Genomic DNA, 26,279 nt, shown 5'->3' on the forward strand with positions numbered 1-26,279 from the left:
ATTTGTAATTTAAGCTAACCACAATAACTGATTTTAGATTCATCCTATATAGAATTTGAGCTATGCATCTCTCATAATACTAAAACATTCATAATTGATCTTACTCAAAAGTATGGAATGTATATGCTGCAATTTATATGATTTTTTAGAAATATGACTGCGGTTGTTTATAAGAAATATTGTAATTTCACATTTTATAATCATTTGATTTAGTTCTCGACTTGTTAATTTCCCAAAGATAACGAAAAGGATCCTTGTGCATCAAGGATTCAAGAGCTAGCAATATATGGAGCACTGGAATCAAATTGTCATGATCAAACAATTGTATGGCACATCTATATGAGAAGCAAGTGCTGTTTTTGTGTAAAGCACTTCTAAAATGCTCTGTTTATAGTACGTCTTCTACTCAGTATGGAGCTCTGGAATCAAATTGTCATGATCAAACAATTGTATGGAAGCTTACGAGTATGTCTTCTAGTCTTCTAGAAGACTAATACTGCGTGCGTGGAAGCTTATGAGTATGTCTTCTAGTCTTATTTTTGCTACTCAAAACACTTTTTTTTTTTTAATCATTATATTTTTAATACAAATTCAAATAAATTATTTATTTCATCACATATATATTTTTTTTAAATATTATTTTTCAATATGTTAAAAGAAGAGAGAAACCAATAAAAAAAACAAAAAGTAAATAATTGCTCTCTATATTATATTCACTCAATGTGCTACAATCAATTCAAATCATTTGCGTATAAAAGTTCATTGTAGCAAAAATCTTATTTTGAAGCATCTGTTGGAGATGCTCTAAGGTAGACGGTTGTCATGCAAGAACCGCTCCCAAGCTTTATATATATAGTAAGTGCTTTTCTTCCTACCTTTTGGACATGGAATAAAGAGATCCGATCTGTTTAAATTTATTTATGTTTTAATTTTAGTCATAATTTTTTACGTTGTAATCACTATTTTTGAGTGTTTGTTACTGTATATTGGTATCACGTACACCTAAGCTTTGTTTTGTTAATACAATATCTATGTAAAAAAATAAATAAATAAATAAAGCCCTCTCCCTCCCTCCAAACGTTTTTTATTTTCCAATTACGATAATAAAGATAATGTATTTGTAAAAGAAATTGTAGACAACTTACTTCGTTTTCTAGAATTACGGGATCGATAATTCTTCTAGACCTTTTTATTTTCTCTTTTTAGAAGAGACTCAAGTCGACATAACATTTATTTAATTATAATGAAAAAAGAGAATTGCACATCATCTGCGGGTATGCACTTTAGTTGACAAAAAAAAAAAAAAAAGGATTACGGGATATTTGAGTCTTTTTGGCCAATGCCGCCACCCTCTTTTTGGGAGGAAGGGGATCGTTGTCTTCCCTTCATTAATTTCCTGCAAAATGGCCTCGCATTTGTGTTATTAAGATTCAACAGTATCATCCTACCAATAATTCAATATCATTACATTATCAAAGACAAACCATTAGACTTTATTCCATGTTGTAACCTTGCTAGTAGGCAAATCTCAGAGGTGATTAGTGATTACTATCTCTAATTTGGGATTCAGTTTAGGTCCAATTTCAGTTAAAATTCAGTCATGCGTTCTTTATGAATTATGTTCGAGCATACATGTATACCAACAAGTAAATCTAGACCTTATGACTTGTCGTCTAAAAAAATTCAAAATAAAAGAAAAGGACCAAAAAAGAAAAGAAAAAGAAATGCATGAAAAAGTACAAAATAATAAAAAGCACCTATAATTAAGCATGTCCATGACATAATTTTGGACCTCGATCAAGGGGTTTAAACAGGGAGAGGAGAGGAAGCAATTGATTTAATTAGCAAGATAAAAAAATCAGTTCCTTGGCCAGTTAAAACTTTTCCCACACCAACAAATCCGAAAAGCAAATCTATAGCATACCAAATGATCATCGCCATCGATGCCCGTACAATTGGCCAAGAAGAAGTACCACCCGGGCTGGCGAGAGATGGCGGGTTAGATCCTGCTGATGGGTTCGGCGACAAACCTGAACTCGGCCAGGGTCCCCACGGAGGTGGCCGGAGGCCATGTGACAGCATGAAATATATAGTTTCTCATCCTTTCTAGCCCCTATATTTGGGGGGCCCGGGGGCCGGGAATGAATTGGGCTCTCAATACTGATCATATTCAGATCCAACCAGGACATATTTGAGGGGTTCGATCCAATAGCCTGTCCTGGTCACATTTGGCTCATCAACTAGATGGATTCCACACTTCTTCACTTCAATCATGTCCCCAAGATCGATGGACAGCCCTATTTCGTCTCCACTTTCCATCTGAAATTCAACTTGATTAAATTTAATCACTCGTGCAAATATATGATCTTCAGAGCTATCAAAATAGTAAATTCTCTTATCCATATATTCATTGTGACGTAGGCTGAAGGACTTTTGGGGGTTTCTAGTTTTATTACAATGGCCCCGTTTGAAATCCCCTTTCCCTTTCCCTTTCCCTTGGAATTTTTTTTTATGATTGAAAAATAGGATTGATGTGATATAAAGTTGAAATAATTTATATGAAAAAGTGAGAAAAATTTGTATTGTAGTGAGTTTTTTATTTAAAAAGTAATAAAAAAAGTGTTGATGTGATATAAAATATAAAAAAAGTAAGAATAGTTTGAAATTGATATTTTTTGGGAGAAGTGAAGGGAAAGGGAGGGGAGGGGAAGGGGGATTTCAAACGAGGCCAATATCTCCACTCAAACCAAACCCGTCGATCATGTAAGTCTCTGGGTGGTGCTTCCTTCCCCTTGTTTCCTGCATAAACAACGCAAACAAGCACCTTGCCGATTTTACCATCCCAAGACGAAGGTACACGGAAGGATATTAAAGAACCCATTTCCTGATTGCAAATCCAATCTGGAATCTCACTTCCGGGGAGGCAAAGGCGACCGCTATGTGTCTTGCACAGCATCTATTTCAAAAGGAAAAAAAAAAAGAAAAAAAAAAGAAAGAAAGTGTTTACGTACGTCATAAAACGAGAGAGAGAGAGAGAGAGAGAGAGAGAACCTGGAGAACACGCTCCCTAAATTCAGGCGATAGATTGTTGCACCTTGCCATGAAAACCTCTGAATCAGGTCGCAAATTCTCCAAACTAATCTTAACCAGTTTGGGGCAATTATTAAGGTGAAAACATCGTGGACTCTCGTTCTTCGAAACTGAGATTGTTTCCAATGATGTGCAGTCATTTGCCTCCAAAAAATGTACTCCTTCGGGGACTGAGATTGATTGAAGAATAGTACACTCATTCAAATACAAATTCAATAATCGAGGAAGGCTTCCGATGCAATCAGGTAGGTTACGAAAATTGTTCCTTGATAAATTCAACGTGGAGAGTGAAGATGAACATGCAAATTTATTGGGAATGTCACCTTCAGACAAATTGTGCCCGCTAAGATCTAGTTGTGACAATGAACGAATGGAAAGTAACGAACTTATGGTGTTGGAGTTTTTGGGTGATATCCACGATGAGGATGGTCCTCCACATCCAGACAAGTATACGCTTTCAAGATCCCTCAGACCACCAAACGAGGGTGGTAATTTCTTTATAGCAGTTCCGTTTGCAGAAAGATTCCTCAAAGCCGCCATTCTTCCCAATTCCTCTGGTAACTCGTCAAGCTTAAAGCACCCGGTCAACACAAGAATTCTAAGAGATTCCAAGTTACAAATGCTGCTTGGAAGATTTGTAAGGTTTTCACATCCCATTAAACTCAGGTGAGAGAGTCTTTTTAGATGTTTAATAGAATCGTGAACCTTAACCAACCTTTTACAACCAGTAAGTATCAGTGTCTTCAGACGTGAGGCTTCTGAGAACTCCGGTGATTCAATGAGATACTCACATTCAAGAAAGGTTGCAAATTCGAGATTCTTCAAAAGACTAAAGGAGAATGGTAGTTACTTAATAGCAGTTTTGCCTGCATACAACTGCATTAAAGCTGTCATATTTCCCAATTCCTTCGGTAACTTGTCAAGTCTTATGCAGCCAAACAAGTTAAGAGTTTTAAGGGATTCTAAGTTAGAGATAGTTCTTGGAAGACTGCGAAGTTTCTCGCATCTCCGCAAATCTAGCAAAACAAGTCTTTTTAGAAGTCCAATGGACTCATGAACCTCCTCCAACCTTGTACAGCCTTCAAGTATCAAACTCTCTAGATGTGGGGAAGGTAAGAAGTTTGGTAATTCAGTGAGACGGCTGCATCCAGATAATGATACAGTTTTGAGATTCCAAAAAACTTTCGTATTCTTCAATTCCAAAGGACTCATTGGACTCATCGGTAATCTTTCAAGGGCGGAGCAGCCAGATAAGTCAAGACTTTCAAGAGATTCTAAATTAATAATGCTTCTTGGAAGGTCCTTGAGGTTCGTGCAATTCTTTAAATTCAATGAAACGAGTCTTTTCAAATATCCAATGGACTCATGAACCTGAACGAAGCTTGTGCAACCTTCGAGTATTAATATCTCCAATTGTGGGACTTGTGAGAAGTCTGGAGATGTGGTGAGATATTTAGAATTACTAAGATTGAGGACCTTCAAGTTGTTGAATATCTGTGAAAAAATAAAGAAAATAAAAGTTCTTGTTAACTAGTTATACATTTAACATTAATAGAGAAGAAGAAGAAAAAAACACAGTAAGATTTGTCGTACTTTCTTCTTCTCCTCCCAGATTTGTTTGACATTACTATGCTGCATGTCAAGCACAACAAGATTCTCTAGATGAAAATTTAGTGGTAGAAATTCCAGAGGGCACTTATGCCAACAAAGCCATTTCAGCTCTTTAGAGAGATATTCATAGGATCCCGTGAGATGTATATCATTGATTTGGAGCAATCTCAAATTCTTCATTTTTTTAAATGCTTCAGTTTTCAAATCTACATTTTCCGGTACATGAAAATTGAAGATGAGACCCTCCACTTTTTTCGAACCCTGGCAAAATAGATGGTTGGATTAGCAATGCACATCCTCATCTTGTGTAAAGTTAGAATAACTTTTAACCAGAGTAGGCTTATATATTCTCACCGTAATTTATTTTTTATTTTTTAAAAATATTAAAGTGATTTGAACATGATTAGAATTGTTTAAAACATGTTGAATGCCATTTTAAAGTTGTAAACTACCTAACTTTATTCGGAGAAGTTTTGGATTTAAAGACAATCACTTATGAGTTATGTCGTTATATTGATACACTATTCAAACTATGAAGCATGCTTGGCAAAAGGCAAATCACTCATGCGTACCTACATAACATGAATATTATATATGTAAGTTCATATTATTATTATTATTATTACTATTATTTATAAGTAAAAATGCATATGCCTCTTACCGTATGCTTGCGTAGTACATTTAAGACATCCTCGGGAAACCACAACCTGCTCCGTTTTCCTGGATATTTGGGTGATTCTTCACAAACAATTTCCCGTCCCATATCTCGAATTAGATTATGCATCCTCAACTTGTTTTGGAAATCAATTGTCACAAGTGACCTATCAATGAGAACACGAATACCAATATTTGGATAAAACTCACAACCATCAAGTATTTTGATGACATATTCTTTGTCCATATTGATAAAGAAGCATGCAATATCAAGGAATATGTCCTGATTATAACGGTCCAATGAATCAAAGCTTATTCTAAGTATTTTCTGAATATCGTGAAGTGGAATTTTTCGTAATTTTTCTAATGTGCTCTGCCATTCAGTAATGCTTCTTCCTTCAAGAAAAGAACCCAAAACAACCAAAGCTAATGGAAGTCCTCCCGCATAAACCATTGCTTCAATCGAAAGATCCCAATAATCTTCTTTTGGATTGGCCATCTTGAAGGCATGCCAACTGAACAGTAGAAGAGACTCCCATTGATTCAATTCTCTGACCTTATATTTTTCATCTGCTCCCAATTGACTTAATAGATGTTCATCTCTAGTTGTTATAATGATTCTACTTCCTTTACCAAACCATTTTTTTTCGACTAACAATTGTAGTTTTTCAAAGTTATCCACGTCATCAAGAATAACAAGAACTTTTTTGCGACGAAGTCTTTCCTCAATCAATTTGATTCCTTTTTCAACATTGTCAATCTTCAAATTTGTTTTCAAGATATCATAAAGAAGTTGTTCTTGTAAATGAACTAAACCATTGGGCTTTTCTGAACTTTCTTTAAGGTTTGAAAGAAAACTACTTCCTTCAAATGCAACACATATTTCGTTGTAGACAGCATTTGCTAGGGTTGTTTTGCCAATTCCACCCATCCCATAGATGCCCACAATGCGAACGTCACTTGTTCCAAGTTTTAATAAAACTTTCATCTCTTTAACATGAGAATCTATGCCTATTGGATGCTTGGCAACATTTAAGTGAGTAGGGTTCACTTTACACAAAACTTCTTGAACAATCATCTCAATAAATTTTGATTCATACCTGATTATTATAGTTCAAATTGAAAATAGAACAATAAATTAGGCACAAGGAAAGAAAAAGAAGAAAGAAAATTATGAGTTATCAAGGTACCAATTAAAAAGATGTTATCATCACAGGCATTTGAGATTAAGATGTCATATGGCAAGCATGCATCTAAGTTATATCAAACTCATCAAGAATATCATACAAGTATATATATTTCTACGTAATTTCTTGTCCTACCCAAATGCCATGCCATAATTTGTTATTTTATTTTATTTTCATGGACAAAGCCATTAACCGTTTTATGGAAAGTATGGCAAAAATATCCTCCATTAATTTCAAGTGTATGAGATTTTATCTAAAAGGCAAGACTTAATAATTCTAGAACCGATTTAGTCAGCATGTACAGGGTATTCGTGGATTTCATTCCCATGAATTTTGTAACATCCAAGAAATTACTAAATGAATTTATAATGATTAAAAAGATTAAATTGAATTAGTGTGATAAAATAAATAAGATGTTTCATTTTAGCTTTCTCATTTAAACAAAAAGAAAATGTGGCATTACAAGGAACAACACGTGAGCCCCACTTGAAAGTCCAAGCAAGTCTTAATTCTTTTTATCTCCCATTTCTCTTTACTCACGTGTTTCCCATTTCCTTGACTTTTTCTCACTTAGAATTTAGAAAGAAAAGCACATACTCTGTGGAAACCCCTGCTTTTGAAGGAGGGGGGGGGGGGGGGGGGGGGGGGTTGAGATTTTCAAAGGTTTAGGGCAAGATAACGAAAAAGGTTTAGAGCCAGGACAAAAGTAAAAGACAACTTAAGTCTCCTACCGTCTTTAAGGGGTAGCTTAATCAATTGGGGGCTACGTCTTATGAAGCAGATATTACTAGCTAGTTCGATTTCTCCATTTTCTTCTTGTGTGGACATGTCAAAAAAAAAAAAAAAATCTCCTACCAAAACGATTCATGTACCTTAAGTTGAAACGTTGTGTTTTAACTTTTAACTCATGCTTCAATAAAAATAATAATAATAAAAAAGGCTTTTTTGTTTTTAGTATTGTGAGAATTACGAGAGAAAAAAAAAATGAAAACTAAATCATTTAGACATAAATAATATATATATATTTTTTTTTAAAAAAAAAAAGATAAATTCTTTAGATTTTTGAAAAGTTTCAAGTATGTAGTTAATTTTACACTGATTTATTTTTAAATAATAAAAATGTCTGTAATCTCTTATATTTAGATTGTTATATTAAATTAATTGTTTATAAATATATATAGTTTTATTACATATTTTAATTGTAATGTCAAGAAAATTATTTAATAATTAAAGTATAAATTTGAGTAAATAATTAATTAAATTTAATTAGGTGTATTTAAAATGCAAAAGAAATATTTTATGTCCAAAAGAAAAGAAAAGAAAAGAAAAAACTAGAAAAGGAAAAATAGAAAATAAATAAGAAAAGAAAAGAAAAGCAAATAAAAAATAAATAAAAGAAAGAAGAGTCAAAAGAATTTTATTTTTTATTTTTTATTTTTTTTAAAAAAAAAAATGTGGCCTGATGGCCATTTCTTTACATGGCCATTCGGCCATTTAGCAAATGGCCATGCGGCCATTCAGCAAAAAAAAAAAACCAAAAATGTGAAGTGTGAGGCGCACATGCACCTCACTTAATTAAGCAAAGAAAGGAGGCCGTCATCGGACCGTGAGAGAAAAGAAAAAAAAAAATGAAAGGGAGAGTTTTCTTTTAAGGTTTTTCGTACAAGAACTTTGATCTATGAAGATCTAACAGTCCAATCTTCGATCCGTTTTCGGAAACATGATCCTTGCACTCGAATCTATGTTTTCACCGATCGTTGTAAGGTAATGGGTTACTTGGAACTTGCTTGAGGCTACCCAAACCATGTGTTTTGGTTTAGTGAAATTTTATGATACATTGTAAGGTGGTGTCTAAGAGACCTAGTGCTTAAATCCGCGCAGCCAAAATGTTTATACTTTGGTTGCAGGTTTTGCAAAAATAGATATTGACTCGTCCACCTAATGTATGGGATGCTGTGATTGGCGCACGTCGCGACAATCATAAGTCACGGATTCATGGGTAGTCCGCATTTAGGTATTTTATTTATGGCTCGTGTCCTACGTGGCGTATGTATTTGTTGAGCCTATATTTTAGTATGAAGTTAATGTAATGTGTTTTATAAGCCTTAAATAGATAGACTTGTAAATGACTCTTATTGTTGATAACAATGATGTATTAGATGTAATTCCGCTATTGATATGTGTTCCGCTGCACATTGATATTTATATTTCGCTGTGTTAGATGAAACTCTGAATATCAGGTATATGTTATGGAACGTGTACGTTATGTTGGCTGAGCGACACGTAGTCGTGTTACTGTGAAGATCCGTTTGTTTGTTTTCAAAAAAAAAAAAAAAAAGGGTCGTCACAACTAATGGTATCAGAGCAGTTTAAGTGTAACAAAAGAGCCATAGAAAATCTTAAAAGCTTTAACAAAGATAGGAAATTAAAATGTAATACTCCATATGCATTACATGAATTTTGTGATGTATATCTTTTGATTTACGTATAATTAGCTTACCTCGTACTTTTACATTGTAGGTTAACTTCAATGTGATTGTGCAGAGTATTTCACTTAGACGGGAAACAATTTAAAATAGTTTTCTTAGGTGCATTACATAGGTATTGTGATGCATGTAATATTCTTTGCGCAGTATTGTCTATGTGGCATTTCATTGTACAAATAAGGCATGCCGCCTAGACAAGCAATGTCGATACGCAATGAGAAAGATGATTTCTCAGTGGGTGATTGAGGTGGAAGGGATTTTAGGTATCTCTACCACCCTCTTCTCTCTGTTGAGGGCACAGTTCGTTAGTAGTGGTTTTAGGCATCCCTCATTGCTGGACCTTCGACCATGAATCATTTGAGTAGAAAATGGTCAATGTCATTGGGAGCTCATGTTTTCTCACCACTGAAGAAGCAACTTATTGGTTGTGGCTCTAAGTTCGTTGGAGAAGAGGATGCATTTGCGAGCAGCTTTGGTATCACACGGTGCACCAATTGTGGGAAGCCACACTTTGGTGTATGTGTCGTGTTGAATCACGAGTATTTTTTTTGATGTGGTAGACTTGGCCACTTCGCAAAGCTATGTCCCTCGTTAGCCATTTTAACACGAAGCAGCTCTAGCGTTGCCCAGTGTAATGTGTGGAGAGCTACACTCGAATGTATGTCAAGGAAGATTTAGGGCACATTGTAAATATGGATGAGGAAGCCATTTCGCGTGAGATCGCCAACTTGTTGCCACCAAAGTCAAGTACCTTTAGTGGGCAACTATCAGCTGAGACAGTTTGCTCAAGTATAGGGTGCCTACTCACATCGAACAATGCTGAAGTCCGTCCAACCGCCGCAAATGTTGTCGATGCTGCCACATGTATTATACATTTATGTTGTAGCATTGTGTGCATTTGGCTTATTAGAGTTTTATCCATTCACATGTCTCATTATGCACGGTTACATGCATAATGAGTACCAAGTCTTTAAAACCAAAACACATGCGTGACCATTTCCATTGGTGACGCATATGGCCACAGTGAACAAGTAGCCGTCGCCTTAGCAATGTATAGGTAAATGCATTGTTAGCTCTAGTGTTTGACATGATGAACTACTGCGTTTAACTTATTTAGTTCAGTATGTTAAGTGGTCCACCTATGTCTCATTTGCATGTGTAAGTTATGCAAATTGAGCATTGAACTCTTAGATTAGAACACTTGCGTGGCCACTCTTGTTGGTGATGCATTCACTTGTAGGAAATGTGTGGACAATTGTTCCATTGGTGCAAGAGAAAAGACTCTGCCAGCAAAGGTAGCAGTGTTATGCGTATAGAGTTCCAATGTTAGCATATTTAGCTTCAACATATAATGTGTTGAATTTTAATGCCATACATATAGGATTTCGATGTTCAACATGCTAAACAATAAAGCTTACCATGCTAAATTACGATGTTAACTCGTTAGGGCTTTGGTGTCAATTTGGATTTGATTGACGACCAAAGAGTAGAAGTGAATGTAGATAATCACGAGTGGATAGTTGTATTCCTACCCCATAGTATAGAGAGTTCAAACTTTGTGGGTCTCGTTTGTGAGTTACTCTGCTATCTCTCTCCAACGTTTGACAATGATGAATGTTCGAGAGTGTACACTTGTGTGTTTGGCTTATGCCTAAGCCAAGTTCAAATCGAGTCCAAGTTGGGAATATCCAGATAGTGCAAATGTTTCCACTATAGTCGCGAGTCTATGCGAGGATGCATAGGTTATTGCGTGTTAAACCTAGTGGCAATCCAGGATGAGAATTCCTTATTGAGAATTGATGGTTGATTCAATCAACTCTAAGGAGCCTTGATATTCTTGAAGAATGATCTTCTTTCGAGATGCCATTGACTTTTGGTGCGAAAAGTAATGTGCCAAAGTTAGCGATCCATATATGGTATGACCACTACAAATTTTTGGTGATGCCATTTGGATTGACAAATACACCATTGGTATTTATGGACTTGATGAATCAAGCGTGGTACCTAGACATCTGAATAGTTGAGTGTACCAATGACACGTTAGTTTATTCGACTTGTCGTGTCGAATATGGAAGACACTTAGTATCAGTATTGGAAGTGCTTAGTAAAAGAGATTATTCTCCAAGATCATGAGAGGTGAGTTTTGGTTGAGGAAGTGTCATTCTTGGCTCATGCAATGAACAAGAATGAATTCATAGTCAACACGTTAGAATGTGAATACGCAATTGCACCTGTGCTTAAACTACCCAGGAAAATTGTTGGGTATGTGACTTGCACAAATTCATCACAATAAGGGTGGATGCACCCTTGTGTAATAACAAGGATATAGCCTGTGCTACTTATCAACTGTGGATCAGGAATAGCGTCGTTCTTCTCATGTGTTGCAGATGGTAGTTATTATTTATGCTTTACCATGTTGTGGGCAATGCCTCTATGGTGAAGTGTGTGGAATTGACATTTAACACCCAAGTCTTGATGCACCCAGGTGTTGAGAGACGTAAGCGTAAGATAATAATGATGGCATATTATGCTTGAAGATCTTAATTGCAAGATATCTTAGCGTGCAACTTAAGCCACTGTCATGGCTAAAGCACTAAGTGAAAATCTCTTGATGGCAAGATTGACTCTAAGTGTATTTGGAATGTTAGCTCAACGTACCCTCCGCATGCGGACGATCGACTCGAGAGATCTATTTAGACATTTGAGGATATGCCTAAGTTATGTGTGTGGGAATTCATGGAGTTGGTTATGATACCCGCCATTGGTTGTGACTACTAGTTATGGTAGTTTACAACTACTGATGTTGTATCGCACATGACGCAAACGTTGAATGCCGCTTCATTTGGTGTGAAGTTCGTTTGAAACGATTAGTAAGTCTTGAATTGGTGCATGACTCGAGAGAAGATTGCACTTGTTCAAGCGGATGTCCAAAGCATAGTAATGACAACAGCTATGTGTACAAACAGCTCCACAAATTTGAGTTTGTATTGGTGATCTTGTATATCGCAAGGTGTCGCTAATGCGAAATATGTAATGTTTTGGCAGTATGGATGTATTCAATATAGGGATATATTGATATATTGAGTCGTCCCTAGTGTTAAACGCGAGTCCGTTGTGTAATTGGTCATGATGTCTTCTAATTTTAGCAGGCATCCATGACATTTCCTTGTATTTCTTTGTTTCGAAAGTGATTGAGACCTTATTCTTGTGATGCGCTTCTTCGTATTCAATGGAAATTGACCTATGAAGAGGTGCAAAACGAGTAATGGTTTGTAAGAAAACACAAAACTCATTTCGTTGATGGGAACTCTATGGTGAAATCACGATGTTGAGGAAGCCACATGAGTGCTTGACCGTTAAATGCGGGAGTGATCCCTCATTTTACCGAATAAATTTGGTTATGATTATTATGTCATACCATTTTCGCGTAAATGTCTCATACAACATGCATATTTGCATGGGTGTTTCTAGTAAAGAATGCATGCTCATATGTGTGTAAAACGATTTAATTTTTAAATTTCGAGGACGAAATTTTTATAAGGAGAGAATGATGTAATGTTCGAAAATTATTTAATAATTAAAGTATAAATTTGAATAAATAATTGATTAAACTTAATTAGGTGTATTTAAAATGTAAAAGAATATTTTAGGTCCAAAAGAGAAGAAAAAAAATACAAAATAAATAAGAAAATAAAAGAAAAGCAAATAAAAAAAATAAAAGAAAGAAAAGTCAAAAAGAAGAGTCAAAAGAATAAGTTTTTATTTTTTATTTTTATTTTTTTTTTAAAAAAATGTGACCTGATGGCCATTTCTTTACATGGCCATTCGGCCATTTAGCAAATGGCCATGCGGCCATTTTAGGAAAGAAGGGCCACACGGCCCTTCAGCGAAAGAAAAAAGGTGAAGTGTGAGGCGCACATGCACCCCACTTAAAAGAAAAAGAAAGGAGGCAGTCATCATACCGTGAGAGAGAGAAAAAAAAAAAAAAAAAAGAAAAAAAAGAAAAAAAAAGGAGAGTTTTCTTTAAGGTTTTTCATACAAGAACTTTGATCTATGAAGATCTAACGGTCCAATCTTCGATCCGTCTTCGGAAACGTGATCCTTACACTCGGATCTATGTTTTCACCGATCGTTTTAAGGTAATGGGTTACTTGGAACTTGCTTGAGGCTACCCAAACCATGGGTTTTGGTTTAGTGAAATTTTGTGATACATTGTAAGGTGGTGTCTAGGAGACTTAGTGCTTAAATCCACGTAGCCAAAACGTTTATACTTTGGTTGTAGGTTTTGCAGATATAGATATTGACTCGTCCACCTATCGTATGGGATGCTATGATTGGAGCACATCGCGATAGTTATAAGTCACGGACTCATAGGTAGTCCACATTTAGGTATTTTATTTATGGCTCGTGTCCTACGTGGCATATGTATTTGTTGAGCCTATATTTTTGTATGTAATTAATGTAATGTGTTTTATAAGTCTTAAATAGATAGACTTGTAAATGACTCTTGTTGTTGATAACAATGATGTATTAGATGTAATTCCGCTATTGATATGTGTTCCGTTGCACATTGATATTTATATTCCACTGTGTTAGATGGAACTCTGAATATCAGGTACATGTTATGGAATGTGTACGTTATGTTGGCTGAGCGACACATAGTCGTGCCACTATGAAGATCCGTTTATATGTTTTCAAAAAAAAAAAAAGAGTCATCACATTAATTGTATGAAATATATGATTGTAGTTAGCTCAAATTGCAGAGAACAACAATGAATTCATTCAGCTCTAGTCAAATTCTAAATGATGTCGTGTCAAGATAGATTTATCAAATCTACAATAGATCCTTGCTTAAGAACAAAAGTGTCTCATTATCATCTTAATGATAAAGACCAAATCATAACAACACATCTATAAACATGAAATTGTCAATCTACATCATAGTTTTTCAAAAACACAATTTGGAAAAACATCATTTTAAAATATGACGAAATCATGCAAGCATGGAGCGATCTCAAATATGAAGACTTGTCGAGGACAAATGAATAAATTAATATTTGTTACTTATATTTTTTAATATTTATTTAATTTTTAATTTTTAATTTTGACCCTCCTAAATCAAAACTTTGACTCCGCCACTGCTAGCAACAAGCAGCAGCCTCTCTTAGATTTTATTTTTTTAAATATAGGGAATCAAATTATTTTTTGCTTGATCCCTATTCAAATAAACTCTTATAAGAGCACTAGCAGCAGGTTCCCAACCATTTTCCCTATTTTAGGAAAAATTTAGGGAACCAAACCATTTTTTTTTCCCTATACAAAAACACTCCACAACAGCTTCCCTTTATCTTTCCCTATATATTAAAATAATATTTTTTTATCTTTTACTTTTTTTTTTTTAATCTTTTTAATTTCATTGCAGATTCAGAAGCATCTACTTTCCTCCTCCTCTTCTTCTTATTCTTCTTTCTTTTTCTCTCTGAGACTTTTTTTTTTTCTCTTCCGGTTCTCTCTCAGATATCCCCCAACTCACCCCCTCTCTTCTCCACCTAATCTCTCTTCCTCCACGCACAGCCCACTTCCCAAATCGATCCAGAGCTTGGGGAGCGTCGAGAGATTAAATAGAGGAATCGGAGGACAGAGAGGGACGATAGCTCGCCTGGGATGGTCCAAAGAGCTGGTTGGCAGCGAGAGAGAGGTTGAAGAGGAAGCGGAGGGCGGCAGGTGGTCGAGATCCGGCGAAAGTGCGCCTGAGAGATTGAACCCAGAGAGGTCCAGAGCTGTCACGTGGCGGCGGGAGGAGTCGCACAAGTATCCGTGAGGGAGGAGAGAGAGAGAGAGAGAGAGAGAGAGAGAGAGAGAGAGAGAGAGAGAGAGAGAGAGAGAAGCGGTGGGAAGAAGAAGAAAGAGTCTTGAATATCTGCTCTGAGTTTGTTTGTTTGGGTTGTAGTGATTTTGTTTGATTTTTGTTTGTTTGATTTTTGGCTGTTCTACAATGGTTCTACCGGAGAATGAGAGAGTAGAGGACATGAGAGCTGCTCTGAGTTTGTTTGTTTGGGTTGTAGTGATTTTGTTTGATTTTTGGCTGTTCTACAATGGTTCTACCGGAGAATGAGAGAGTAGAGGACATGAGAGAGAGAGAGAGAGAGAGAGAGAGAGAGAGAGAGAGAGAGATGCGCGAGGAGGAAGAAGAAGGGAGGCGATTGGGAATCATGAAAGGAGAGAGGAGAGAGGAGAGAGACTGTCTTTTTTCTTGAATTATAATAGTTTGTTGGGAAGCTACAGTGCTTCCCAATACATTGGGAAGCATTGTAGCTTCCCAAGGGTCATCATCTAAAATAGGGTGCCTATTATGGCTTGATTTTTTGAGCCTTTTTTCAAATTTTTCTTATTTTAAGGAATAGAACTATTTCTAGGGCATCTGCTACTAGTGCTCTAAAAGATTCTCTTATATATCATTTAAATGTTATTTAAATTAAATGCTATGAAAAATAGAAAGGAAAGAGAAACCATTTAAATAGTATTTCAAATAAATATTAGAGAAAAATATAATATTTTTACATTAAATAATGTTAAGGGAACCACTTTTGATTCTTTAGATTTAGGGTACACATGCATTTTGATTCCCTTGGTGTTCACTACTTTGTTTATAAAACAACAAGGGAATAAAATGAGTTTTAAGGAAGATGCTACTAGCTAGTGCTCTGATGTACCCGAAAACATGGTAACGTACAACAATTAGAACCGAATGTGTCTTCTAATCAAAAGATAAAACAAGAGCTTAGGCTTAAAAAACAATAAACTCCACATAATGTTTAAGATAATTCTTTGGTTTGATATCTATGAATAAATTAATTGTGTCTTTATTACATTGCAAACTAACCAATAATAGTAGAGTCTACTTATAGCGAAAGTAAACCTAATCTTAGTAAGGAAAGGAAATACTTGAAAAGAAAACAAACTTATTTCTAGCAATGAAAGTAAACATAATCCTAATGGGGAAATGAAATAATTAAATCCTAATATAAAGTAAGGAAATAATTAAATAATAATATAAAGTTAATAAAATTGTCTTTTGTGTCCTCCATCTTGCTCTTACAAGTGTGACCAAAAGCCCATTTATCTCTTATTTTTCTCACTTAAACTTAAGGCAGAAATCTCTATAAGTCACTCAACTCTCACGTACGCCACTCTCATGTTCTCATCAGAAGTGTCATTTCTCATTTTACAAGCAGATTTTCAACTCTTCTCTTCTCTTCCTCACAGGGAACTTGAGCTTAATTGGATTTTGGCTACCAAATGGAATGGCAATCCACAAGATATACTTGTAAGGGGCTGCTTCGGATTTCGCTTTTCACAAGTCTTGAGAAATAGGAATTATTTCCTAACATGATGATGCATATGTTTGTTGAAATGTGAATAAATTATTAGTGCATGGTGAGAATGTGAAAAGAAAGAAGATGAAACAAAACGCAAACAAGTTAGGATCACGAAAATGAGAGTAAGAGATTATTAATGTATTGGGACTACATACCCCAACACTCTGCGAAGTACGAGCCACAATATTAACTTAATAACAATATCGGGACTACGAACCCAAAACTGGTGGAGTATGGCGCTAGTGCTAAAACTAAAGAGGAAAAGTTAATTGTGGGACCTACCGGGGCCATCAATAGTAAACACATAAGAATTTTTTATGGGAAAAGTTCCATGCACAACAAGGTTGTGCACAACCACTCATATTGGTGGAACTCATGTGAGTGGGAGGGTCCCACCAATGTAAGTGGTTGTGCAGGATCAATCCCCACACTTGACCCTGGTAAGTCGAAGAAAGGAGTACAAGACTTATGTGATAAAAGAAAGAAAGAATAAAAATAAAAATAAAGGTATATATATATATATATCCCTCAACTATCAGCCATTTTCAATAAAGCCCCACAAAATGGCATGCGTGACAGTTCGATATATCAAACTAACATTTTGAATAAAAAATGCTACTTCTCTATCATTCTTCTTAAAATATTTCTATTTTTTAAAAAATAATAATAAAATAAGGAGAAGCTTCACAAAACCCTTTTTGAACTTCCACTCGATTTATACTAACCCTCTTAAAGTTTTTTTTTTTTAAACAAAAAAAGAACTTTTAGTTTCAACTAGGGGTGAAAATGGGAATGCAAATGTAATTATTTGCAATATCTGCATTCACAAAATGCGGTTATCACTTTTGGATATCTGCATTATATGATTACTATTTGCATCTACGCGTTTATTGCGCTTATTATTCACTATACGCATATGAGGTAATGGGCATTTTTGATTACTATCTAAATCTATATATATGCAAGATTAAATAATGTAGTTATTACTATATTCAAGCTTAAATAAATTAAGAGTTAACCAACAACTATGCGGATTGCGGATCCCGATTTTCAAACCCGTTCACTACGGGACTGTAAAAGTCCATGAGCTTTACTCACTCTCAAAAGACGCCCTGAGAGAGGAGGGGACACCATGGCTTATAAAGTGCCCAGGTGAAAGAAATCTTAGGGATGTGGGACACTTTAACACGCTCCCTCACGTGTGGCAATTAATGGCCAAACACGTGGACAACAACGGGAGGGAAAGACCCATCATCGCTAGAAACCTGAGGCTCTGATACCATGTAAAAGTCAATGAGCCTTACTCACTCTCAAAGACGTCTTGAGAGAGGAGGGGACACCATGGCTTATAAAGTGCCCAGGTGAAGGAGATCTTAGCGATGTGTGACACTTTAACAGGGATGGGTTGTAGAAAACATGTAAATCCAACCCAATCTGGCCCATACCAACCCCTAAAGACTACTGCATCAGGGATATGTGAGTACGACTGTCTTGTAACTAGCTATTTCTTTTATTAGTGGATTTCTTGGGTTTGGCTGCCCCGTAATGGTTTATTGAGTTTTCACTTCATACCCAAATATCTATGTCTTTAATTCCACATTTTACATATTTTGGTTAATTGGTTGTTTGCACACACACACAAGGGATCACTATTTTCACTCATTTGCATCCATGTGTGGATAGTGGATATTGTTTAGGTGTGGATAGCGGATGCGGACGGTTATTATCCGCCTGCATTTTCATCCCTAATTTCAACCATCAAACTTCTAATTTGAAATTGAGAGTTTTTAACTTTAGAGTGGTAATTTCAAAACAGGTGAAAGTTCAAGAAGCTTTTGTCAGTTTCCCTAAAAATTAATTTTTAAAAAACTAGAATCAAAAGCCAATTTTTCAATTTCGTTTGTTTGGTGAATGAAATGAACTAGGTACATGCATGCAGGGAGGAGCAGAAGCAGTGCATTCAGCAAACCCAAATGTTCTTGTCATTTTCTCTGGCCTGGGATACGATAAGGGCTTGTCATTCACCCTAATCAACCAGTGAATCTCACTTTCACTGAAAATTAGTACATGAGATCGCACTGGTACTTGTTTTCATATGGAAAGTCATAGGAGTCCGGCAACCCATCATGGTAAACAACATGATGAGACCGAACCTTACACTTATGGGATAATCACCAAAGTTCAAGGCTTTTACCACTTGAGTTACATAATCTGAAATTATATGAGAAGTTGTTTACAACATTGGTTATCTGGTTTAATGAAAATTTAGGAATGAATGTGGATTAGCAAATATAAATTTAAATAGGACTGATCGGTGATAAGAAAGTTATTGCAATCTCAGTTACTCATTTGTCCAAAACAAGATGTATTTTCATAATGACTGGAGCATGCCAAATTAATTTGAAATGCTTTTGATTGATTAAAATTTGTATTAAATTTGGATTCTAGAGCAATCTCTAGGAATTTACTTTGTACTTTAATTTTATCAATTCTCGTCTAAAATTCAATAGAAAAGAAAAGGAAAAAGCAAAAAGAAAATTAAAATTAAAAAATGCATGAAAAAAATGCAAGAGTCTATAGCATAATACCCATTTGCAACGCTTTTGAGATCCCAGCCGGAACAATCTGCAGCTTCAGTAAGTGCTGCTCTCCACCTTTGCACCCTCTCCATGTCGGTTTGAAAGCGCTTTTTATGCTTAGCAAAGGCTTCTGCAAAAGTTCCGATCTGGTGTCGGACATCCGAGGAGTCCACGTGATAAAATACTGGAAGGAGAGTGCTGCCTATGGTATTCTTACAGTGCACAATCTCCACAAGTTCATCGAGGCACCACCTGGAAGAAGCATAGCCTTTGGAGAAAACTACAATCGAAAACCTTGATCTTTGAATAGCTTTGAGAAGTTCAGTAGAGATGTTCTCCCCTCTTGGAAGCTCCTCGTCATCTCGGAAGGTGCGGATTCTAAGTCTCACCAAGGCGGAATAGAGATGATCAGTAAAATTCTTGCGAGTATCTTCACCTCTGAAACTTGAAAAGACGTCGTAATCCCACCGAGATTCAGAAGATGATGATGGAAATGTTGGAGTAGCCATGGAAGACAGAGGTGCTTCTTGATGGCCACTAAAAGACTTGGATTAGATTTTGTGGGTAACGAAAATGAGAGAATTTTGGCTTGAAACTTGAGGAGGGAAAGGATTTGATGCACAAACTCCTCATAAATACACAACTCCTTCAACTACTTCTGATCTGATAGATTTGTTAAGTAAATTGAATAATGAGGAAGACTTAGTAAACTTAATTCTAAATCAACACGTGGCATACATTATTGCAAGATAGGATAGGAGTTGACTTTGAAATGTGAGAGCACTGATGGGGCCTTAACCATCGAATTATTCGTCAACTGATTTGCTGGGACACAACTTTATTTACATGAGGTGGAATTCATGTAAGTGAGACCTACCACATAAGCCATATCTCCTCATGTAAGTAGAGTTGTGTGAAGTGATCGTGTAAAAATTATTTTTCAGTTTGTTGTCGCTTACTTGTCCAAAGAAGATTCGTTTTGTAGTCTTATTATTCTAAAACCCACCAATATTTCTTGGAATATTTGGAGCAAGAAACAAAAAAGGACTTTTGAAGAATATAATTAAAGATTCTCATTTTGTTTTAATTTGTAAGATGTGTAGGACCTTTTACACATTTCTTTTGTCATATATAATTCTATAGCGCGCAACACGCGGCGAACAATGAATTGGAAGATAGGAGTTGGCTTTTCCAAAGCTCGACGGCATGAATGAAACTGCCCTTTGGCATTGTCAATTTGTCATTGTGAATTGGCTTGACGTCTCTTATTTTCCCCCAGAGGTTACAACTAATTTGGAATTCAAACGAAATATATATTCTAATTCCTAAATCAAACATATTATTGGAAATGTGGGTTAACGCCGGTGGCAAAATCAGAATTTTGGTTCACGAGGCCAAGAGACATAAAATGAAGTAGCTCTGTGCCGTAAAGTAAATTATAGGTATGTAATGCTCCGGCCCGTTAGATTTGGTTCGACTACTTAGTCTCTTAGAAACAAAATGTTCTAAATGTTCCTGAAAATTCTAGGCACAAAAGCACGTAAGGCACAGCAGAGCAATCTAAGGAGAACACGTGAATGTATGATAAAAATATTGTTTATTAAAAATTTAAGTCCATGTAAGCCCTCCCAAAAAAATAAATAGTTAGAGCTCCAAGAACATAACAATTAATACCAATAAAAAAAAGTACAGTTTTTCTCTTATTAGGAGACTTAACTAAACTAAAAGAATATAGACTACAAGGAAGCCAATAAAAAAAAGACTTATTAAAATACAAGTAATAACTCTACAAAAAAAAACTATCTCTAAGAGTGGAGTCAACGAAAAAAGGCATTGTTTAAAGTTCCCGCCTTAGACAGGAAATATATCGAGCCGACCCTATGTTAGGATCCCAAATGGGAATATTTTAAGAGTAATGTTTTTTCACACTTTGTACCCAAATGTGTGGTTTTCATTTTTTTTTTTTTGTGAAAAAAAAAAAAATCTGCTGCACGCATTACTCATTTTAAGAGTCTCCCTAACAAAAATTCTAGTGCTTATCATTCCAAAGAGCTTGCACGTTTCAGGCATCAGGCATGAATGACCATCGGCCGTCCATCAGATTAGAAAATAATATATTTAATTAAAAATTAGAAAATCGATTGCCAAAGTGGGTAGAAACTAGAAAAACGCTATTATTCAAGTCTCACGACACTTGAACGAGTTTGAACATGCATGCGTGTAGATGTATAATGTATTGATAATTAATTTTTTATATATTATATATTTAATATATGAGATATCTTAAACATTCACCTTAAAGTATCGCCGTACAATTAAGTTTTAAATTTACTATTAAATCTGTGGGATGTAATATTGTGGGTCTTACAATTAAATTCAATGGTAAATTTAAAAATAAAATGGGTAAGAAATAAAATTCGTTAAGTGTTTTAACAAAATTTGACTGTAGGACGAAATTATTTTGGCTTACGTTGAAAACTTATAAATTATTTTTTATACCGTAAAAAGCAATTTATAATTTAGACCAACAAGAATAACTAATTTGGCATTTATCCTTTTTAGAATACAAGCTATATGCATGCCTCTCGTGATACTAAAACATTCATAATTGATGATCTTACTCGAAAGTATGGAATGTATACGTTGCAATTTATTTGATTTTTTTAGAAATACGTACGACTGTGGTTGTTTATAAGAAATGTAATTTCAAATTTTATAATCATTTGATTTAGTTGTTTACTTGTTAATTTCCCAAAGATACGTACAGAAAAGGATCCTTGTGCATCAAGGATTCAAGAGCATGGAACACTGGAATCAAACTGTGATGATTAAACAATTGTGTGGCACATCTATAAGACTCTTGGAACTTGACAGCACTTAAATCCACGTGCACTGAGGTAACGAACCTGCCCAAAAAAACCAATCAATTATTACTTGAAACCTTATGAGAAGCAATTAAGTGCTGTTTAATTTTGTGTAAAGCACTTCTAAAATTAATGCTCTATTTATAACTCATGGGTTTGTGTATGTTGCTCATGACAAACTTTTCTATGAGATGAGCTTATTTTTTGCTTTCCTGGTCATCTCTCTCTCTCTCTCTCTCTCTCTCTCTCTCTCTCTCTCTCTCTCTCTCTCTCTCTCTCTCTCTCTCTCTCTCATGGTAGTGTATATTCTATGCTATTTTACAGGGTGACATTTTGGAAGACCTGACAAGCGAGCCTAATAAGAATATGTACATGTTGACGGTGGACCTTGAAGATGCATCAAGTGTGCTGTACCAGAGTAAGTTTTCCTTTCAAGTTCTTAGTTTGACCCTCTATTGACATGGATACTATTTTTATAATTTTTTTTTTTTTTCCAATGTCATAATTGGGAGCTAGATAATTGTAATCGGAAGGGCAAACTAAAAATATAATAAATACAATTTAAAATAGAAATTAAGTAATTTGTCACACAATGTGTATCACAAAAGTGTATTATAAATTTCATAAATATGTGGTAGCAATGAAACATGTTGGTATTAGTACAAAAAGACAGAAATATAAAGTGTTTAAAAATCTAATTTATATCCTCTTAGAGAAATAAAATCATCAAGTATCGAATTTAAATTGAAGTTCTCAGCAATTTCCCTTTTAATATAGACAACTAAACTATTAGCAAGAAATCCATCATCCATTTTGTTGTAAAGTCTTGTTTTAACAACTTTCTCAGCTGGAAATGCTCGTTTGGTAGTCGATGTAAACACTGGAAGAATCAAATCAAAACGAATCAATCTATTAATATGGTGCATGGTATGTATTTGATTTTTCTGTCTCTGTCAATCCTTGGCATAATTCTGCAATATGGAAGACTAATTTTGTAATTTTGAATCATTATGCACATCAAGATCAAAATACTTCAACTGAAATCTCAAATTAATTTTCTCCTGCTTAAAAAAAACCAATAGGATAATCTTCGTGCACTTCTTGGTTCTACAAAGACTCTCAAATTTTTTACTTCTCCATTTCATTTTCTCATGCACTTCTTAACTTCCACCAAGGGCTCTTAGCGTGCCAAACGAACGTTTTCTTGACTGTTTATTTTTTTGGGAAAATAAATTTGAGACCTTCATTTTTTAAGCAAATGTGCAGTAGTTTTAAAGTACAACACCCAAACCGGATCCCATAATATATTTTAATAGAAAGAGACATAAAATGAAGTAGCTCTATGCCAAAAAGTAAATTATAGGTATGTAACGCTCTGGTCCATTAAGTTAGGTTTGACTACTTAGTCTCTCATAGACGCAAAGTCATATTATAACCTACACCAAAGCAATTTAATGGAGAACATGTGAATATATGTATGATAAAAATATATATCGTTTATTAAAAAATTAAGTGAATGCAAAAACTCAACGCAATCATATGAATCTGTCAGAGGTTCCTAAGGCCCTAAGATGATTACTTGTATCAATCGCTACCTTCTTTTTTATTTTTCTTTTTTAAATGTTGGATAGATATAACGCAAATAAGACCAGGTCTTGATAGACCCATGCATATTCATTTAACATCTTTTCTTTTTGATATGTTTATTATGTACTATACTGCTTTCATTTGCTTAAGTAAATTGAAAAATTAAAAATACTTAATTAACATAACTTTATGTCAACATCCAGCATAAAATAATATGATGACAGTAGTTGAATTTTCCAAAATGTGGGTGCCACGTTTCACGCATGAATAACCCTCGGCGTGGTGCATCCTAGCTGTGCATTTTAGTCAACGAGAGTTGTGGTTTTTTTTTTTTTAATTGAATAAAAAAAAATGCTGGAGAATTTTTTTTGTGTTCTTTTCTAGTGTTATCTTGAAATGTCATAGATGTAGTCATTTTGGATGGCATAGATGTAATTTTTTAATCAAAAAAATTACATCTATGCCATTTCAAAAGAACACACGGAGATGTTCTAGCATTCATAAAAAAAAAAGGGTTATAAATGAGAATGTTTCCCACTTCTGATTGGAAAGAAAAAAGTTGGCAATCGTTTTAATGAAAAAGGGGTGGACTCCCTAACATTAGACTCAAACCAAACTGAAACAGCGGTAAAATATTTATAAAAAGTAGAAAATGAGACAAATAGATGACCCGGTCCTTTCAAAGGGCCGCACAAGGCGGTTTCAAAAATGAAAGAAAAACATATCAAGACAAGTCCAACTGAATCGCCACTTGAGATATGTAACAACCACCAAAAGATGGCAGGAACAGTAGAAACATTATTAGAGTCCGAAAAAATGACTGCTGTAAAGAGAGAAATCAATACAATTTCAAACACATAAGTTTCTCATAAAGAAAAACAATAATCCAAGTAACAAAAATAAACACCAGGTAAACACAACAACAGAGGGTTGGCTGAGGGGGGTGGACTGGGAGCTGCTGCCGGAAAGCCTCTCTCCAGCAGGGATCGCAAGGGCTACCGAGATCCATCACGCATTGGAAAGGGAAACAAACTCTCTGGCGTGTGCATGATACGCTCCAATATGTGGACGGCAAAAACACAGTGACCATCAGTGGAAGCGAAAGACATCGGCGAACCCACTGATATCGTATTGTGCAATATTAGATGGAGGAACGTAGATCTAAATTCAAAGATTTCAACTCAACAAGAAAGAAAAATGATAAAGCATTTATTGTGATCCTTCTTGTGTCTAAGAGTGTCAGGTCAATACAAAAAAATCCAAAAAAAACTACAATAAATGCTATAACATTTCTCGAAGTCAAATTCACTATTTTAGTAGAAGGCGAGGAAAAAAAAAATATTAGAGCACCTAGTGGTATCATTCTCGGGTCCTGCTAGGTGAGGTGATATTTATTTATTTTTATTAAAAAATTGTATTGTCCGTAGCCGTAGGGGTAGAGGCTGTGCAGCAGGTCCTTTTGAGATAATTTTCTTTTATTAAATACATTTCTTTTATCGCCAGCAGGTTCACCGTGATTTCAAAAAAAAAAAAAATTATTGTTTCTTTCTCTCCTCAGTCCTCTTTTCTCTCTCCCCTGTTTTTTTTCATAGAAATCGCACAACTCTCTCTTTCTCTCTCTCTCTCTAAAAGCATCAGATCTGAGTCTCACGCCAGTTTTTTTTTTTTATTATTTTTATTTTTTTTATAAGTAAGATGGCAAATAAATTCGGAGGTGATGCACAGAAAGCCAACGCTTTTTTTTTTTTTTTTTTTTTTTTTTTTTTTTTTTCTTTTTGTCAAATACTATGCAACATCTATGGTGACGTGATTTGCAAAATATTAACTATTAAGAACAAGAATGAAATAAAAGAAAATAAAAAATTTACAGGATGATTGGATTGAATATTGGCATTAGCCTATAGCTTTGATACATGAAAAAAATTAATAATGAAATAAAAGCAAAAATAAAATAAATAGAGACAACATATTTTACGTGGTTCAATCAGGATAAAGTCGAAAGGGCTAAATTACTCTAAATTCTCTTAATGAATTTTTAATACGAATGATCTCGATTTATAAGGATGTAGAGAGAATACAAAAAGGTAAGTGAGAAGATCAGATAAAATTAAAATTAAGGGGTAATTACATTTTCCCCCCATGAACTACCAAAAAATGCGCGATGCCCCCATGAACTACCAACTCGACCAAAATAGAGCATTCAACTACCAAAGACAACCCTTTTTCCCCCTTCCGTCAGTCAAAGGGGTTAAAACAAACGGTCAACGGGTCACGTGACCATCACACACCGTTTTACCCTCATTTTCTTCTTCTTTTCCCCCGTGAACTACCACCATCTTCATCTTTTCCCCCATGAACTACCACCATCTTCCAACATGCCCCCATGTAAAACGGCACATGACCCGTTGACTGTTTCTTTTAACCCCTCTAACTGACAGAAGGGGGGAAAAATGGTTGTCTTCGGTAGTTGAATGCTCTATTTTGGCCGAATTGGTAGTTCATGGGGGCATCGCGCATTTTTTGGTAGTTCATGGGGGAAAAAGGTAATTACCCCTAAAATTAAATGTATTCAATTCTAATTTGATTATAATTATTGTTGAAATCAGATCTCTCACAATATATTATCACAAAAACAAGAATTTTAATATATTTTAAGTGGGTATTCTTGAAACTTATTTGCTTCCCGCTTTCGTGATTTTGGTTTAAATTTGCGCATTTTTAAATAAGCACTCCATAGCTAGCCTTCTACCAAAAATCGCAAAATTTTCCACGATTTTAGAACATACGTTATTTAAATCACAATCCTAAACGCCTCATATTTTGCAATTTCTTTAAAAAAATA

General features: G+C 35.1%; 1 protein-coding gene and 1 long non-coding RNA gene across 3 annotated transcripts; one reads left to right on the top strand and one right to left on the bottom strand.

Annotated features, from left to right (window-relative positions):
* Positions 1 to 1,735: 1,735 nt before the first annotated feature.
* On the bottom strand, positions 1,736 to 19,617 carry LOC133877504 (disease resistance protein RPV1-like). 2 transcript variants are annotated; one of them, XM_062315845.1, is made up of 5 exons: positions 18,996 to 19,617; positions 5,363 to 6,455; positions 4,684 to 4,962; positions 3,052 to 4,584; positions 1,736 to 2,319 (listed from the first exon to the last, which is right to left on the bottom strand). In XM_062315845.1, the coding sequence occupies exons 1-4, from the start codon at positions 19,493 to 19,495 to the stop codon at positions 3,937 to 3,939; spliced, it is 2,520 nt and encodes an 839-aa protein (XP_062171829.1). In that variant the 5' UTR covers positions 19,496 to 19,617; the 3' UTR covers positions 1,736 to 2,319; positions 3,052 to 3,936. The 2 variants fall into 2 exon arrangements, with proteins under 2 accessions (XP_062171829.1, XP_062171830.1); XM_062315846.1 differs by lacking the exons at positions 1,736 to 2,319; positions 4,684 to 4,962 and having other exon boundaries at positions 3,884 to 4,584.
* Positions 19,618 to 20,347: 730 nt separating this feature from the next.
* Positions 20,348 to 22,268, top strand: LOC133877506 (uncharacterized). The gene is made up of 3 exons (XR_009901751.1): positions 20,348 to 20,428; positions 21,744 to 21,883; positions 22,175 to 22,268. It is a non-coding gene; the product is annotated as an uncharacterized LOC133877506 (long non-coding RNA).
* The last annotated feature ends 4,011 nt before the right edge of the window (positions 22,269 to 26,279 follow it).

This window comes from Alnus glutinosa, chromosome 9 (genome assembly GCF_958979055.1).
Source record: "Alnus glutinosa chromosome 9, dhAlnGlut1.1, whole genome shotgun sequence".
Classification (NCBI taxonomy): Eukaryota; Viridiplantae; Streptophyta; class Magnoliopsida; order Fagales; family Betulaceae; genus Alnus; species Alnus glutinosa.

Coding starts and splice junctions, on each gene's coding strand:
- LOC133877504 (XM_062315845.1), bottom strand. CDS start 19,495: ATGGCTACTCCAACATTTCCATCATCATCTTCTGAATCTCGGTGGGAT. Junction 6,456..18,995: donor CTCAAAAGCGTTGCAAATGG/GTATTATGCTAT, acceptor TATAATAATCAG/GTATGAATCAAAATTTATTG. Junction 4,963..5,362: donor ATGTACTACGCAAGCATACG/GTAAGAGGCATA, acceptor CTATTTTGCCAG/GGTTCGAAAAAAGTGGAGGG.